Below are 14251 nucleotides of genomic sequence, written 5' to 3'. Positions count from 1 at the left end.
GAACTCCTTTACCTGTCAATTTTCTTTTTCTTTTTCTTTTTTTTTTTTTTTTTTTTGCTTTATAGGTCCATTAAGTTTCAGCCCCATGCCAACCCCTATATAGTACATATACAGCGCTGCGAGACATAGGAGGTAGAGATAGCGAGTCAGGTACTTTCCTACCAGCGAAGAACACATACTCTTTACGACAAGACTCCCTCTGCATGGACCATCCCCAACTAAAAAGCAAAAACAAGCTAATATAAACCGGAAATAAAAAAGAATTGAAAAACGGACCCCACGCAATCAAAGTTCGCGCAAATGAGCTACACTTCAATAGGATCTTCAATGCACCTTTCCCTAAAAAGGTAGTAATATAGCTGATCACGCGCTATGACCAGGGGCCATTTATATATCCAGTATAGTCGGGGGGATACATGTATATCTTAGTGCAGTACGGAGTATATGTAACACACCTGATTCGAGTTGAATGACGTACCCATGGATCCTTAACAGTAGGGAGGATTCACTCGGAAGTTCGGACGAAGTTTGTGTACTGTCGTTTTATATGCACCCTTCTGTATATCAGGGGTCAGGATCTGCGACGAGCTTGGCGCGTTTCATAACGGAAGGAATGGAGGCTCGTGTAAATGATCTTGTTTGGACTTTGGCTTTGTTATGTAGTCAATGTTAAGTGAAGTCTATGTTACTGTTGCTGTTGCAGTCCTAGGATCTGGATATAATACTCGGGAATAAGGAAGTGATAAGGGGACAAGTCCTAGTCCCACTAGTCTCCACCGTACCCCTGAGCGCATAGGCCGTATGTAGAACAGTTACGATGTAAACACCCCGCTTAGTTTCTTGGTTATTTCCAGTATGTGAGCTGGTGATTCCAAGGTACTATATGGCCGTACTTTGCCTAGTTAGACTACCTAGAATAGCAAAGACCCAAAGTTTGGTTGAACAGGGGGGGGTATCTACTTGGATACTTGGTATTCTTGGAGAGTGAAAGTACATCCGAGACCATCCGTGGTAAGTCCGAAGTACGTGGTGTTGATAGTATAGGATGTCCTGATCAACCTGAAACTCGACTCGAACAGCACATGGCTCATGGAAGTCTGCAGGTACCCTGCAGACATGAGACTGTGTTGCATTGACGTCAAAAGAGTTAAAGACTAGTGGAGTGAGGATCAAGTAAAAGTGGCGAAAAGGCGCATTGGGCCAGGGGTAAGGCCCCTTGCAGTATACAGAAAAAAAGGGCGCTCCACCGATAACCCACCTCTCTCTTTTTTCCCCAGAGAGAGTAATCTCCCCCTCCCCCTCCCTTCAAACTCTTCATCTCCTAATTCTCTCTCTCTCTCTCTCTCTGTCTTCCTTCCTTCCTGGAGTCAGCTCTTCACCCTCTTTTCCCGCGCGCGTTATCATCAGGGGCTATCTCTTCTCGATCGCCCCTACAATTGCCATTCGTCCGACCACTGGCAGTTTGTCTTAGGCACTGCGAGACTCGGTTCTGACGACCAGTCAAATCTCACCATGTCCGTTGCGACGATGCTTCAACCTGCGTCCAGACAATCTCGAGCATCCTCCTCCTCTTCCTCCTCGTTTCAGCCCGTCGCACGACAGAACACAATGTCGTCGCACGATACTCGGTCGATTCGCCAATCCAAGCGGATGTCGGTCACTGCCTTGTACCTGTCCATGTCTGCCAAGGACCGGGACCTGGAGATTTCCGATGACTTGGCACGAGGTACGTTTCAGTCGTCGTCTCCAATGGTCGCACTAACCCTCTGGCAGCACAAAAACACCTGCGGGACTTGAAGTCCAGGATCTCTTCGCAATCCAAGAAGAATTTCGTGCTGGAGAAGGATGTGCGGTATCTCGATTCGCGGATAGCATTGCTGATCCAGAATCGAATGGCCCTGGAAGAAGTAAGAATTTCCACTTACAAGTCCACTAACGCGCTCGTTAACCCTTCCCTTCGTAGCAAAATGAAGTCGCCAGCCACCTCGATGACACCGCAGACCCCCAGGAAGGGTTCTTCCCGAACGATGAGCGAACTCAGAAGTACGGCAACCTTCTCTTTCTCCTGCAATCCGAACCCCGCCATATCGCCCACCTTTGCCGACTGGTCTCCATGGCCGAAATCGACTCCCTCCTCCAGACCGTCATGTTCACCATCTACGGAAACCAGTACGAGAGCCGCGAAGAGCACCTCTTGCTCACCATGTTCCAGTCCGTTCTCACCTACCAGTTTGACAACACCCCCGAGTACTCCTCCCTGCTCCGCCAGAATACTCCCGTTTCTCGCATGATGACCACATACACACGCCGAGGTCCCGGTCAGAGTTACTTGAAGCAGGTTCTGGCGGACCAGATCAATGCTCTGATTGAGTTGCGCGATGTGGATTTGGAGATCAACCCCCTGAAGGTCTATGAGAGCATGATCAAGCAAATTGAAGAGGAAACTGGTTCTCTCCCAGACTACCTGGCCCGGTCTGTGACAGCTGAAGATGCTGCCGACAACGCTCAGGTGCAGGCCATTATTGCTCCTCGCCTCAAGATGTTGACCGACATCGCCAATGGATTCATCTCCACCATTATTGATTCTGTTGACGAGGCCCCGTACGGTATTCGATGGATTTGCAAGCAGATTCGCAGTCTGTCTCGCAGAAAATACCCCGATGCCCAGGACCAGACCATCTGTACTCTTATCGGTGGTTTCTTCTTCCTACGCTTCATCAATCCCGCGATCGTTACTCCCCGGTCATACATGCTAATCGACGCCACGCCTACCGACAAACCCCGTCGAACCCTGACTTTGATCGCCAAGATGATACAGAACCTGGCGAACAAGCCTTCCTACGCCAAGGAACCTTACATGGCCAGCCTCCAGCCCTTCATTCAGCAGAACAAGGAGCGTGTCAACAAGTTCCTGCTTGATCTGTGTGAAGTGCAGGATTTCTACGAGAGTCTCGAGATGGACAACTACGTGGCTCTGTCGAAGCGTGATCTTGAGCTCCAGATCACTCTCAACGAGATGTATGTCATGCACGGTCTCCTGGAGAAGCACAGCGCGGCGCTTGCCCAGGACCAATACTCTCACCTGTCTGTTTTGCTGCAAGAGTTGGGAGCTGCTCCCCCTCAGGTCCCTCGCAAGGAGAACAGGACTATTACAGTGCCCTTGTTCAGCAAGTGGGAAACTGCGCTAGATGATTTGACCGCTGCCCTTGATATCACCCAAGAGGAAGTGTTTTTCATGGAGGCCAAGTCGACTTTCGTCCAGATTCTTCGATCTCTGCCTCAGAATTCTTCAGTCGCGCGTCGACCTCTCCGACTCGATCGCATTGCCGAGGCTGCAGCGACCTTGAAGAACGATGCCGTAATGGTGCGCAAGGGAATCCGCACCATGGAACTGCTCAGCCAGTTGCAAGACATGGGTGTGATCGATCGCTCCGATGAGTTCAGTCTGCTTCGCGATGAAGTGGAGCAGGAGCTCGTGCATCTCGGCTCTCTCAAGGACAAGGTGCTGGAGGAGACGCGCAAACTTGAAGAGGTTTTCGCCACCATCCGCGACCATAATGCCTATCTGGTCGGCCAGCTTGAGACCTACAAATCATACCTGCACAACGTGCGCAGCCAGTCCGAGGGCAAGACTCGTGGCAAGACCACGAAACACCAGGAGCTTGGACCATACAAGTTCACTCATCAGCAATTGGAGAAGGAGGGTGTCATTCGTCGCAGCAATGTGCCCGAGAATCGTCGGGCGAACATCTACTTTATGTTCAAGAGTCCGTTGCCTGGTACATTTGTTATCAGTCTGCACTATAAGGGTGAGTTCATGAATCTTCGACTCCAAAGGCAATGTTACTAACCATCTGTATAGGCCGTGCTCGTGGATTGCTAGAGCTTGACCTGAAGCTCGATGATCTCCTTGAGATGCAGAAGGATAACCTCGAAGACCTCGATCTGGAATACGTTCAATTCAACGTCACCAAGGTGCTAGCGCTCCTCAACAAGCGATTTGCTCGCAAGAAGGGCTGGTAACGGCGCCTGATGTCAGGCTCCTTGGAGCCTGCCTCTATTTATGAATGATGAGCCCGAGCAGAGGTTGGCCCGCTTTCCGCCTGCCAACCCGCGATGTCTAGTGCCGGTGACGATTGACTATCGAGTTGCAATCTTGTGATGATCATGCCAATGCATCTCCCATATACCCTCGACAATGGTGAATCGGACGTCTGCTTCACACGACTCCGACCTGCCCGTCTATGCAATTTGGGCGAAATGCCCAGTGTGAATGTTGTCAGTACACGAACATACCCATGGAGGACGATCAAGGCCCTACCCGCTGGTCCGGGGGTAGCTGATGATCCTGTGCTTTCTATTTATCTTTTCTTTCCATTCTCCTTTGTCTTGCCTCGTCCTTTCAATGTCTATACCCACCGGATAGTTGTCTTTTGCTTTTTTTCTGTTCTGTTTCTGGCTTTGGGGCCCTGAGCCCTATAATCAATCCCATCTCCGGCATGTTGAGTTCTGTTTTGTTTTCATCACCGCTCAGGCTTATGTGATCTGCATGCGCTGTGTATAATAATGCTTGCTGTTGAGATATGTGTTTTGGATTGAATACCCCTATGTTAAGGATGGCGGTTCACCTCTTTCTGTACAGAGCCTAGGCAGGTAACAATTCATTTCGGGGATTGCACTTGATGTTATATGTTGCCATCGTATTCGCAAATCATAAAAGGGAGTTCTGTACACGCGTTTTATGTCAGGCCGGTGTCCACTGTCTTGCAAAGTGGGTTTGCTTGACACCGCCACGTTTGCCCCTCGCCTTTGCCCCCTTTTCCTGCGTCCGGAGGGGTCTGTGGTCGAGTGAGAATTTATTTGTTGATTTGTTGTGAGATATGTTTACATGTTTATGCCGAGTTCAGAGTGTAATCGACGGGAGCCAAAGTAGACCCCGAGGCCGTTTGCGGATCAACTCGAATCAAGAAACAGAACAATGAAAGGACATTCCAAGTCACTCATACAAAGTCCATGTAGCAGCCTAACCTATCAAAAACAATAAGCCCAAGCAATAAGCCCATATTATTACCGGGGTAATAACTAGTAGGGGATAAGGGACGATCCAAGAGACTTTGTACCTCGAAGTGGCCACTTACGCCAGACCCCCCTCCGCCTCCCGCCCTTCCTCTAACCTCCCTCTCTCTTCCCTCTCCAACCACCACATACTTCACAATGGCCACCGAGAACAAGTTGCCCACCGACTCCAAGTACGACCAGTACGACTTCCCCACGACTGCCCCGGAGTCGCAGTCTGGTCACCCAGGCCACACCACCCCGGAACAGGATGCTAAGGTGCACCAGCTCCGCGCTGAGCTGGAAAAGCTCGGCTACACTGAGCGCCTGGACACCTTGACTCTGCTGCGTTTCCTGCGTGCCCGCAAGTTCGATGTCGAGGCCGCCAAGACCATGTACGTTGCTCAATTTTTGCGGGGAGGGTTTTTTTCTTCTGTTGTTACCTGACAGCTTGGAAAACTTTCTGTTCCTGTTTTTGCCTTTGGGCTTTCACTTTCATCGATTTTTGGCAGTTGCTAATCTGGTTTGCATCACAGGTTCACCAACAGTGAGGCATGGCGCAAGGAGTTCGGCACTGATGACCTCGCTCGTACCTTCGAATACCCCGAGAAGGAGAAGGTCTTCGAATACTACCCCCAGTACTACCACAAGACTGATAAGGTGAGTTACATTCCTCTTTCCCTGATTGATACCCGAATCTCGGGGCAAAAGATGGATATTAACGGCGATAACAGGATGGACGTCCCGTGTACATCGAGAAACTGGGCAAGATCGACTTGAACAAGATGTACCAGATCACAACCGGCGACCGCATGCTCAAGAACCTCGTGACCGAGTACGAGAAGCTTACCGACCCCCGTCTCCCCGCCTGCTCCCGCAAGGCCGGCAAGCTCCTCGAGACCTGCTGCACAATCATGGACCTCAAGGGCGTTGGTATCACTAGCGTGCCCTCCGTCTACGGATACGTCAAGCAGGCTTCCGACATCTCCCAGAACCACTACCCCGAGCGTCTTGGCAAGTTGTACCTGATCAACGCCCCTTGGGGTTTCAGCAGCGTGTTCAGCGCCGTCAAGGGTTTCCTTGACCCCGTTACTGTTAGCAAGATCCACGTCCTCGGCAGCGGATATCAGAAGGAGCTCCTTGCTCAGGTCCCCGCTGAGAACTTGCCCGTTGAGTTCGGCGGTACTTGCAAGTGCGAGGGTGGCTGTGAGCTTGCTGACTTCGGTCCCTGGAGGGAGGATGAGTGGGTTCGCACTCCCAAGTGGGCTCAGCCCAAGGAGGAGGCCGCTGCCCCTGCTGAGGCCGCTGCCCCTGCTGAGGCCGCTGCCCCTGCTGAGGCCGCTGCCCCTGCTGAGGCTGCTGTTGCCCCTGCTGAGGAGAAGAAGGAAGAGGCTGCCGCTGTGGCTACCGCCTAAGTCTCTAGAAGGTCTCTATTTTCTCTGCCAGACTGCCTACTATCCTCTCTCTAACCTCCCCGGAAAAGCAAGAATGCGGGGAGATTCCGATCAACCCTATTAAAGAATTAAATTCTCCGGGGGTCCGAATACAACCCCATCCGACCTCTGCATACCTCCCAGGCAGACCGGAAGTCTTCTTTCTGATAGCTTCAACACATCCCCATCGACCCATCCACAGCTACGGCCGTGGACTCTTTACCCCACATTCGCTTTTTTGCAATATGTTTGTTTTTTTTGTTCAGATTTAGATATCATGGAAAGAGCTTGCTTTTGTTTTCTGCTTTGTTTTTTTGCCTGTTCAGGATTGGCAGCGTGCCCTGCTGCGCTGGCTTCAGTATAGATGGAACAGGACGTGGTGAAATCTAAAAGTGAGTTGGTGTGACGGTGATTTGCTGGTGTCTTTTGTTTTGTGGAGTATACATCGATGAGCACATATTAAATCGTGGCTTCAATCTATGATGTTGATATCTTATGCCTAATCGCTCAATCCTAGGGCTGGTCTACTGTCCATTGAGGACCATGTAACTACGCAATAGACCCGCGGTCTGGGTTTGCTAGCTGCAGCCATAATCATAAGCATAAAAAATGAGCTGCTGGCCCACCTGAGCCAAGTGACAATACTGTAGAAAAGACATGGTATCATGATCCCCGAGTAAACCCCAGGTCCCCAAACGCCCCATCACAAAAGAACCTAGAAAGAAAAGATATAAATGCCAGTAGGAAAATCTCCGGCTTTCAAGGCCCTCACATATTTTCCACAACTTCAGCAGCCCGTCCGGCCCTCTCAGCCTTCCCAACGGTCGTAGCTAAAGCATGCCCCTCAGCACCATCACCAGCTTGAACACCCTCACCCTCACCCTCACCCTGCAACCGCAGTATCGTTCGCAGGGCATCTTCATAGACCCCCGCAATATCTCCACTCGCCCAACGCTCCTGCTCCTCAGCCGTTCCAAGCGCAGTCTCCAACTTCCACGCGCGGTCCGCACCCTCCTTCGGCGCAGAATCAACATCCATACCATCTTCTGGAACGGACGTCATTCCAGCACTATTACTAGAAACATATTCTTCCTCAACCTCCCCCTGAATCAACGCCTTAAGTTGTGCCGCATACTCTTTCGCCGCGCGTCTCGGCGCGTCCCGCCTCTGCTGCGCGATGCCTGTCGTGAGCGATTCTAGTTGCGCGTAGAGGGCTGTCACGCGCGATGCTAGTTCTGTGTCGTATGCTTCGTACTCGATTGTTTCCATTGGTGTTGTGAGCGCTGCTGGGAAGGGGAATTGTTCGGATGTGGAATCTAGGCCGTTTATGCTTATTGAGGAGGAGGCTGTTTCGAAGGTTTTGTTGATATACTGTATATTTGTCTTAGTTTTTTTGCCTAGAGAGTGGAGGTGCTTTTTAGAATAGAGAGGAGGGAGAACTCACATCGTCGACTAATTCCCTGACGCGTTCGCGCATCGGATCGGGTGTTTCATTGTCGATTGCGGAAGGGGGGAGATTCAGGTCTAGTTTGCGACGCGCGAGGGCGATTGTGTTGGCGTATAGGTAGGTGAAGTCTGCTGGAGACTGGAGCTCGACTTTGCGGTGGTGGGCTGCCATGTTTTGGGGGTTTGTTGATGGATTGTTATTTTTTTTTTGGAGTGCCCTGAGAGGGCTTGGCGGTATCCCCGCAAACGATGTCATCGCTGTTGCATTGGGCTTTGTCTTCTTTCACTTCACTTTCCTTGACTTTCGTTACTCTTTTTGTTTCTTTTGTCTATACCCTATTCCTCTTTGTTGTCCTATTGTTTATTTCCCCTCAGACAACTGCTTGAGGTAATGCGCTTGACCTTCGTGCGCTGCCCGAGGCTATAGTCGATCAAGAAGTGCTTGGTCGAGATCGAGATCGAGGCCACCTTCATATTCTATTCCCTACCTAAACTACCTCTACCATGACCATGGAGAACTCGTCTTCTATTTCGCTGGTCGATAATACCGTTCCCGCGCAACAACAGCCTGGCGAGGGGCCCTCACGACAGGCATCAGCCCTCGATCGGCAAACAAGCCTAACGAAACATTTAAGTCGCGCATCAGTCCAGAGCCAGCTCGCAAAACGAAAATACGCAAAATGGCAACCCGATAGACTGGGAATTGCGCCCGATACCAGTGCCAGCGAACCACTCAGTCGAGAATCCTCCCAAGCTCGAGGAGGATCAATCTCCGCAAGTTCCGTTGGAGAAGGCAGCGGGGGCAGAGATGTTGAGACAGTCGACTTTGCACCATCCCGTGTATCAAGCCATACTGGAAATGGGAATGGAAATACGACTGAGAACATCGACACTGGAACCCAAACGAACAAAAGGGGCTCAGAATTAGATATCCTCTACGAAAACCAGCGAGGGTGGTTCGTATTCGGAGTCCCACGATACTCAAATAGCTCGCTGTTGAATTTCGATCCTAGTCCTTGGATCACACAGGATAAGAGAGCCAGTGCTGTTAATATCACCAACGCCCAGGTTCCCGACCCGAGTTGGGAGTGGGCATGGAAAACGTGGTATGTCGATATGTCTGGCGATGTCGATGAGCAGGGCTGGCAGTACTCTTTCTCATTCGGCTCCTCCTCGTGGCATGGGACGCAGCCGTGGTTCCATTCTTTTGTTCGGAGGAGGCGGTGGGTAAGGCTGCGGATCAAGGTTCTGGAGAGGCGGCATCGTGGTCGATCGGACTTTGAAAAGTCGCATATGCTTACTGAGGACTATTTTACTATTCACTCGTCCAAGGTTCGGAGCCGGGAACAGAGCGTTGCGGGCTTGTCCCGGGTTGAATCTGGGTTCTTGAACCGTGCCAATATGACGGTTGATGAGGAACCGCAGATTGAGGAGATTGGGGATATTCCTAGTCTGATGCAGGCTTTGAAACTTGCTTCTATCGATCGGGAGAGGATTGATGCTCTCAAGAAGTTTGTGGAGAATGGCGGGGATGAGCTTTACTATTTGGCTGATAGAGTGAGTTGAATCTGCTGTTCACCAATCTGGGCCGTGTGGCTAATTTTGGATATTAGATGCCCGACATCATGCCCACATTCTTGTTCCAGACATCCCGCTGGCAATTCGTAACATACCTTTCTGGTGTTGTTCGCGACTTATCCAGAACCCTTCCAGATACCGACAAAGACGCCGATGCGATTCAACGCAAAAAAGATAATCTTACCCGGACAGCGGAAGCTTGCAAACGCCACATAACTGGACCAGATGTCTTCAAAGACACCCACGGAGAATCAGAAACGGAATTGCTGAACTTGACTCCCGTGGCCAAGCAGGATACATTAATGGCCAAGCGTCCGGTCCTGGAGGAGCGGTCGCACTCGATGAGGCGGATTTTCAGGGGCATCCCCAAAGCTGCTGAAATTGACCGTGAAGGTCATATCTATTAATGTATAAGATAACTCTCAATAGCTTGAATAGATCATGTAAATATGCAATCCTCGGCATGCTATAGATGTGGTTCAGTCACCGCCTGCCGCTTCGGCGCCAACAATTTTCGGGGCAAAAAGGTCCTCCGTCGCAAACACCTCACCAGCAACGCGCCCATCTCCTTTCTCATTCATGACTTCCGACCTGTTGGAGCATCGACCTCTATGCTCTCTCGTGGCCGTCCATGTCTAAGGAGGCGAGTGTCCACCTTTTTGGACACCGTCACGACTGGGCCCGATGAACCTCTTCTCTTCCTCTACCCCCGCTGGGCTGCACCTACCTTACGGCATCGACGACCAATCTCTTCTTTGAATTCAATAGAAGCTCCGAAAAGACCGTGTCGGAGTTCTAATACCCCCTTTCGTCCAGCGGCTCGCCCTTCTCCTTCGCTTCCCCGATACTCGCGTCATTGGATTTCCTCTGATGCCACTACCAGCTCCATCCATGATTCGAGTCATGAGCCGCCCGCAGTAGTGACGGAATATAGCTCTTCGTCCAGCAAGGGCAATGAGATTGATCCCAATAGCTCTAATGACAGCGTCGGGGAGACCTCCGACCCGAAACAGTCCGGTTCCTCGGGTCGGACCAAGACTGGCGCTTCGAAACACCTATCCCCTCAAAGATTGGCAAGGATGAAGATGATACAGAAGAGTCGCCAACACAATCGATCTCCGGACGATCCACCGCCGAGCCTCACAAAGAACAAAGTGCTTGCACGAAACTTGTCCGCTCAAGACAGCCAGAAGCTACGCTATCGTGAATTTCAGAGGGAAAAGTACCGGAAGAGTGGAAAGCATTACGTGGATAAAGCCTGGTTGGACACAAAAGATGTGTTGGAGAAAGTGCAGCAAGATACTCGAAAGAAAGTCAAGCGTCGGACAAAGCACAAGGAAATACTTGTTGCAGAGGACACCTTAGGTATATTTTGCGGCGCGACTCAATGGACACTGCAGGAGAATGTTTGGTATCTTTCAGTCCACAATGGATGCCGAGTACATTGCCTCTCCGTGGAAGAAAACAAGGGTCTCTACCGCCGAGTGATTCTGTCTGGAACAGAGCATGTTTTGGAGCTTGTACAGGCGCGCATTGCCCGTGCGCAGACCCTCCAAACGAGTGGTGACCCTCTCGTTGATATCCAAAAACCACTGGCCCCCATGTGTATCTCGCAGAGTGCCATGGAGCGTTCAAAGGTTCCTATGCCGTTAATCCGGGGAATCTGGTGTTTTGAAAAGCGACCAGTGAATCATCGGCGCCTTGACGAGATTTTGATGTCTCATTCGGGCCTGACTTCGGTGAAAGAGTTTGTCGAGCAGGTTGAGGAGCTTACACTTTCAGGTGTGCCAAAATCAACTGCAAAGGACAGTGCTGTATACGCCACAGCAGAGACCTCCATCCCGCCCAAACAGGTTGCTCAACGCCTTGTTGCTATATTCAAATCGGAACTGAACTACAAGCACATATCCACCGCGGCTTTGAATCACGCGTTGGTTTATCTATGTGACCATGAGCTTCCTGGAGTTGCTCGAGACCTGTGTTCACATGCAGAGCATGTGGCCACAATTGACACATTTAATATTTTGTTGAAATACGCTGCGCGGTCTCAAGATGTGGCCATGTTTCGTGGATTTGCACGGACAATGCCTCGAGCCCATGTTTGCCCGAATCCAGACACTTGGCTTGCCTTGCTCAGTGCTCTTGTGACTCCCACTGAAAAGGCCGACCTCATTCAGCATATGGTTCATCGTGGTTACATGTCCAGCACTGCGACTATTCGGAGTGCATTACAACATACGATCCAGGATTCACTCGTGACTCACCTGGACAGCGGGAAAGGCATTGAGTCCTTCATTGATCTTATGGTTCATACACACGGGGCCAATTGGTTCAGTAACGCCACGCTCGGCCAGCTTGTTGAGACAGTGATTCGGTTGGAAGACTGGGATTCTCTGAGCCGGCTTATACAACTTTGCATTGAAAACAACGTGCCTATGCCCGAAAACATACTCGTCAAAATCCTGCATGCGCGCCGTCGTGACACCTTTGGCGCTGTACAATATTACTTCCGATTTCTTGAGTTGCCAGGGTTCCGACTTTCGTCGCAAGCTTTCGAGGCTTTGTTCTTGTCTGCTTACAAGAACCGCCACTTCAACCTTTGTCGCGTTCTCTGGCGGTATGCATGCCTGTGGAGGCGCGTGACATACAAGATGCACCAATGTGTTTTGACATCCCTGTGTCGCACTGTGCCTTTCCACAAAGGACCTGAGACCGTCGAGCTCTGGAGCACGGACGCCGGCAAGGTCATTGTCGGTCTCGATCTACACCATGAAAGTTATCCAGTGAAGGAATCTCTCCTCCGCGACATCCCTCCCGAATTCCACCAGAACCCTCTTGCCTACCTTACTAAATGGAAACCCGTGGGCAAAGAACGAGGCCTACATCTCCGCCTTGCCAAGGACCTCGTTCGCCGAGATATAGAACTTGGTGCCCATTACTATTACCCCAAGAATCCTCTGCCACTCATGTTGGATGCAGCAATCATCCTAGATAAGGAGTGGCGTGATATCCCGCGGCCACTGGCATGGTCGATGCAAAATGCCATTGGAATCCCCCTCGGTCTCAGATCAGAAAGAGACGAAAAGTAACGCCTCTGCCCCCCCCCCCCCCCCCCCCCATCTCCCTTGCATGTGTGCATCATCCAATATTCATTCCTCTTTGTTCGGCGCTAGCGTGTTGCCTGCATATACCATCTGGTGTACTTGTTTCGACTTTGGTCTGTCCACCTTCATGTCCCAAATCTTGTATTCTACACATCTTCTGTACATTATTTAGAAAACATAGAACCACGGGTCTGTGATATAGACAGCTGTCTCTTCTCCAATTTTTATCCAATCCACATCATGATCTAATACATTATGTCCCTGTCCATATACTATAAATCCCATCAAAATCTAAGCAGCGCATCGAGATCATCCATAAACACACGCGCGTCTGTATCGTGTCCACTCACTCTCACATCTCCCATCGAAGGAAGATCCCCATGCATAATTTCAGTCCTGCAAGCTGCCAATACAGACCCGGACTCTGGCCTCCCGGACGAAGCTGGAGATTGAGACACAGAGTCAGAAGCCGGTATACTAATTCCCTTGATGCACACTCCATCTGAAAAAGTATCGTCGAGGATACCACGAGAGTGTTCCCCAGACCCAAGCTCAAATGAAACATGTTCTTTCCTCTCAATGCCACGTTCATTTCCTTTATCCTCTTTCACTCTTGCGCCCGTTACATTAGAATCATGCACCTCGTCCCCCTCTCCCTCCTCCTCCTCCTCCTCCTCCTCCTCCTCTGCACAATCCTCCTCACTTTCTGGCGAAGGGGGAGCCAATAATCGGCGCATCTCCGAGAACATCGAGAACGCCGCACTCCAGCGTGGAATTTCATGGTCGATTCCTTTAGGGAAGGGCAATATATTCCCACTGTATTCGTCGTCGGAGACATTGTTATTGTTATCATTATCGTGATCGTTATTTGAGGCGAGTTTGTTGGGGTGGGAATTGGAGATTCGGTGGCGAGTAGGTCTAACGTGCCGAGGTCCAATGTTAGTCCCCACGTTCAAGCAGATAGAGAACATGAAATGAATGGAGTGATACCTCTCAATTGGATCTCGCGATATACAAACCTGACCCTCCTTCCGACAGTGCGTACACTGGTACGAAGGTGGACTAATATCACATCGTTTCTTGCGCGCGTGGCAGGCAGCACAGGCTGATTTCCCTGGTCGACGGCCTTGTCGTTTGCTTGCTTTTATTATGCCTGGGTCTTGTAGTCGGTGGAGGGCTGTGAAATCCATTGTGATCGGGGAGTTGAGAAAGGAGGAAACTGTGGTTGGAATGTACATGTGATAAAAGGGAACAAGCGAAATCCGAAACCCGGGGCAAAGGAAGATCAGACTAAGCAGTTTAATCGTCAGCGTTCCAACTACAGTTAACGATACCCTGCAGAACATGTCAGCTGAGACATGCGGAGAGTAACATTGGACCCATCCGGATGTCCGGCGAAATTACTTGAAATAGGGGGCGAGTTTGGTATTGAAATTGAATATCTTGGCTTGGTGGGGATTTAATGGGTTGATGGGGGTGGTCGTATACTTCGTACAAAGTAAAAAATTTGAAATCCAAGTCAAACGTGAAACTGATAATGAACATCAAGATTGAAATCAAATGGGTATCGCTCATGCCACATCGTATGCAGGAAAATATCTTCCCACGACTCCGCTGTAATGAGCGAGTCATGTA

General features: G+C 50.5%; 5 protein-coding genes across 5 annotated transcripts; 3 read left to right on the top strand and 2 right to left on the bottom strand.

Annotated features, from left to right (window-relative positions):
* Positions 1-1512: 1512 nt before the first annotated feature.
* N7508_008870 (Ras GTPase activating protein IRA2) lies at positions 1513-4023 on the top strand (the record flags this gene model as incomplete). The annotated part of the gene is made up of 4 exons (XM_058466933.1): positions 1513-1726; positions 1774-1907; positions 1964-3809; positions 3863-4023. The coding sequence occupies 4 exons, from the start codon at positions 1513-1515 to the stop codon at positions 4021-4023; spliced, it is 2355 nt and encodes a 784-aa protein (XP_058314779.1).
* Positions 4024-5214: 1191 nt separating this feature from the next.
* Positions 5215-6470, top strand: N7508_008869 (SEC14 family lipid-binding protein; the record flags this gene model as incomplete). The annotated part of the gene is made up of 3 exons (XM_058466932.1): positions 5215-5450; positions 5592-5715; positions 5790-6470. The coding sequence occupies 3 exons, from the start codon at positions 5215-5217 to the stop codon at positions 6468-6470; spliced, it is 1041 nt and encodes a 346-aa protein (XP_058314778.1).
* A 786-nt stretch (positions 6471-7256) lies between these two features.
* On the bottom strand, positions 7257-8106 carry N7508_008868 (uncharacterized protein; the record flags this gene model as incomplete). Its single annotated transcript, XM_058466931.1, has 2 exons — positions 7257-7859; positions 7933-8106. The coding sequence occupies 2 exons, from the start codon at positions 8104-8106 to the stop codon at positions 7257-7259; spliced, it is 777 nt and encodes a 258-aa protein (XP_058314777.1).
* A 332-nt stretch (positions 8107-8438) lies between these two features.
* Positions 8439-12601, top strand: N7508_008867 (uncharacterized protein; the record flags this gene model as incomplete). Its single annotated transcript, XM_058466930.1, has 3 exons — positions 8439-9491; positions 9548-9905; positions 9996-12601. 3 exons carry the CDS (start codon positions 8439-8441, stop codon positions 12599-12601), a joined length of 4017 nt encoding a protein of 1338 aa, XP_058314776.1.
* A 299-nt stretch (positions 12602-12900) lies between these two features.
* Positions 12901-13854, bottom strand: N7508_008866 (Zn(II)2Cys6 transcription factor domain-containing protein; the record flags this gene model as incomplete). Its single annotated transcript, XM_058466929.1, has 1 exon — positions 12901-13854. One exon carries the CDS (start codon positions 13852-13854, stop codon positions 12901-12903), a length of 954 nt encoding a protein of 317 aa, XP_058314775.1.
* Between the last annotated feature and the right edge of the window lie 397 nt (positions 13855-14251).

This window comes from Penicillium antarcticum (genome assembly GCF_028974205.1).
Source record: "Penicillium antarcticum strain IBT 31339 chromosome Unknown utg000009l_segment0_segment0, whole genome shotgun sequence".
Classification (NCBI taxonomy): Eukaryota; Fungi; Ascomycota; class Eurotiomycetes; order Eurotiales; family Aspergillaceae; genus Penicillium; species Penicillium antarcticum.
The sequence above is the reverse complement of the archived record's forward strand: the minus strand, read 5'-3'. Positions and strand labels throughout refer to the sequence as shown.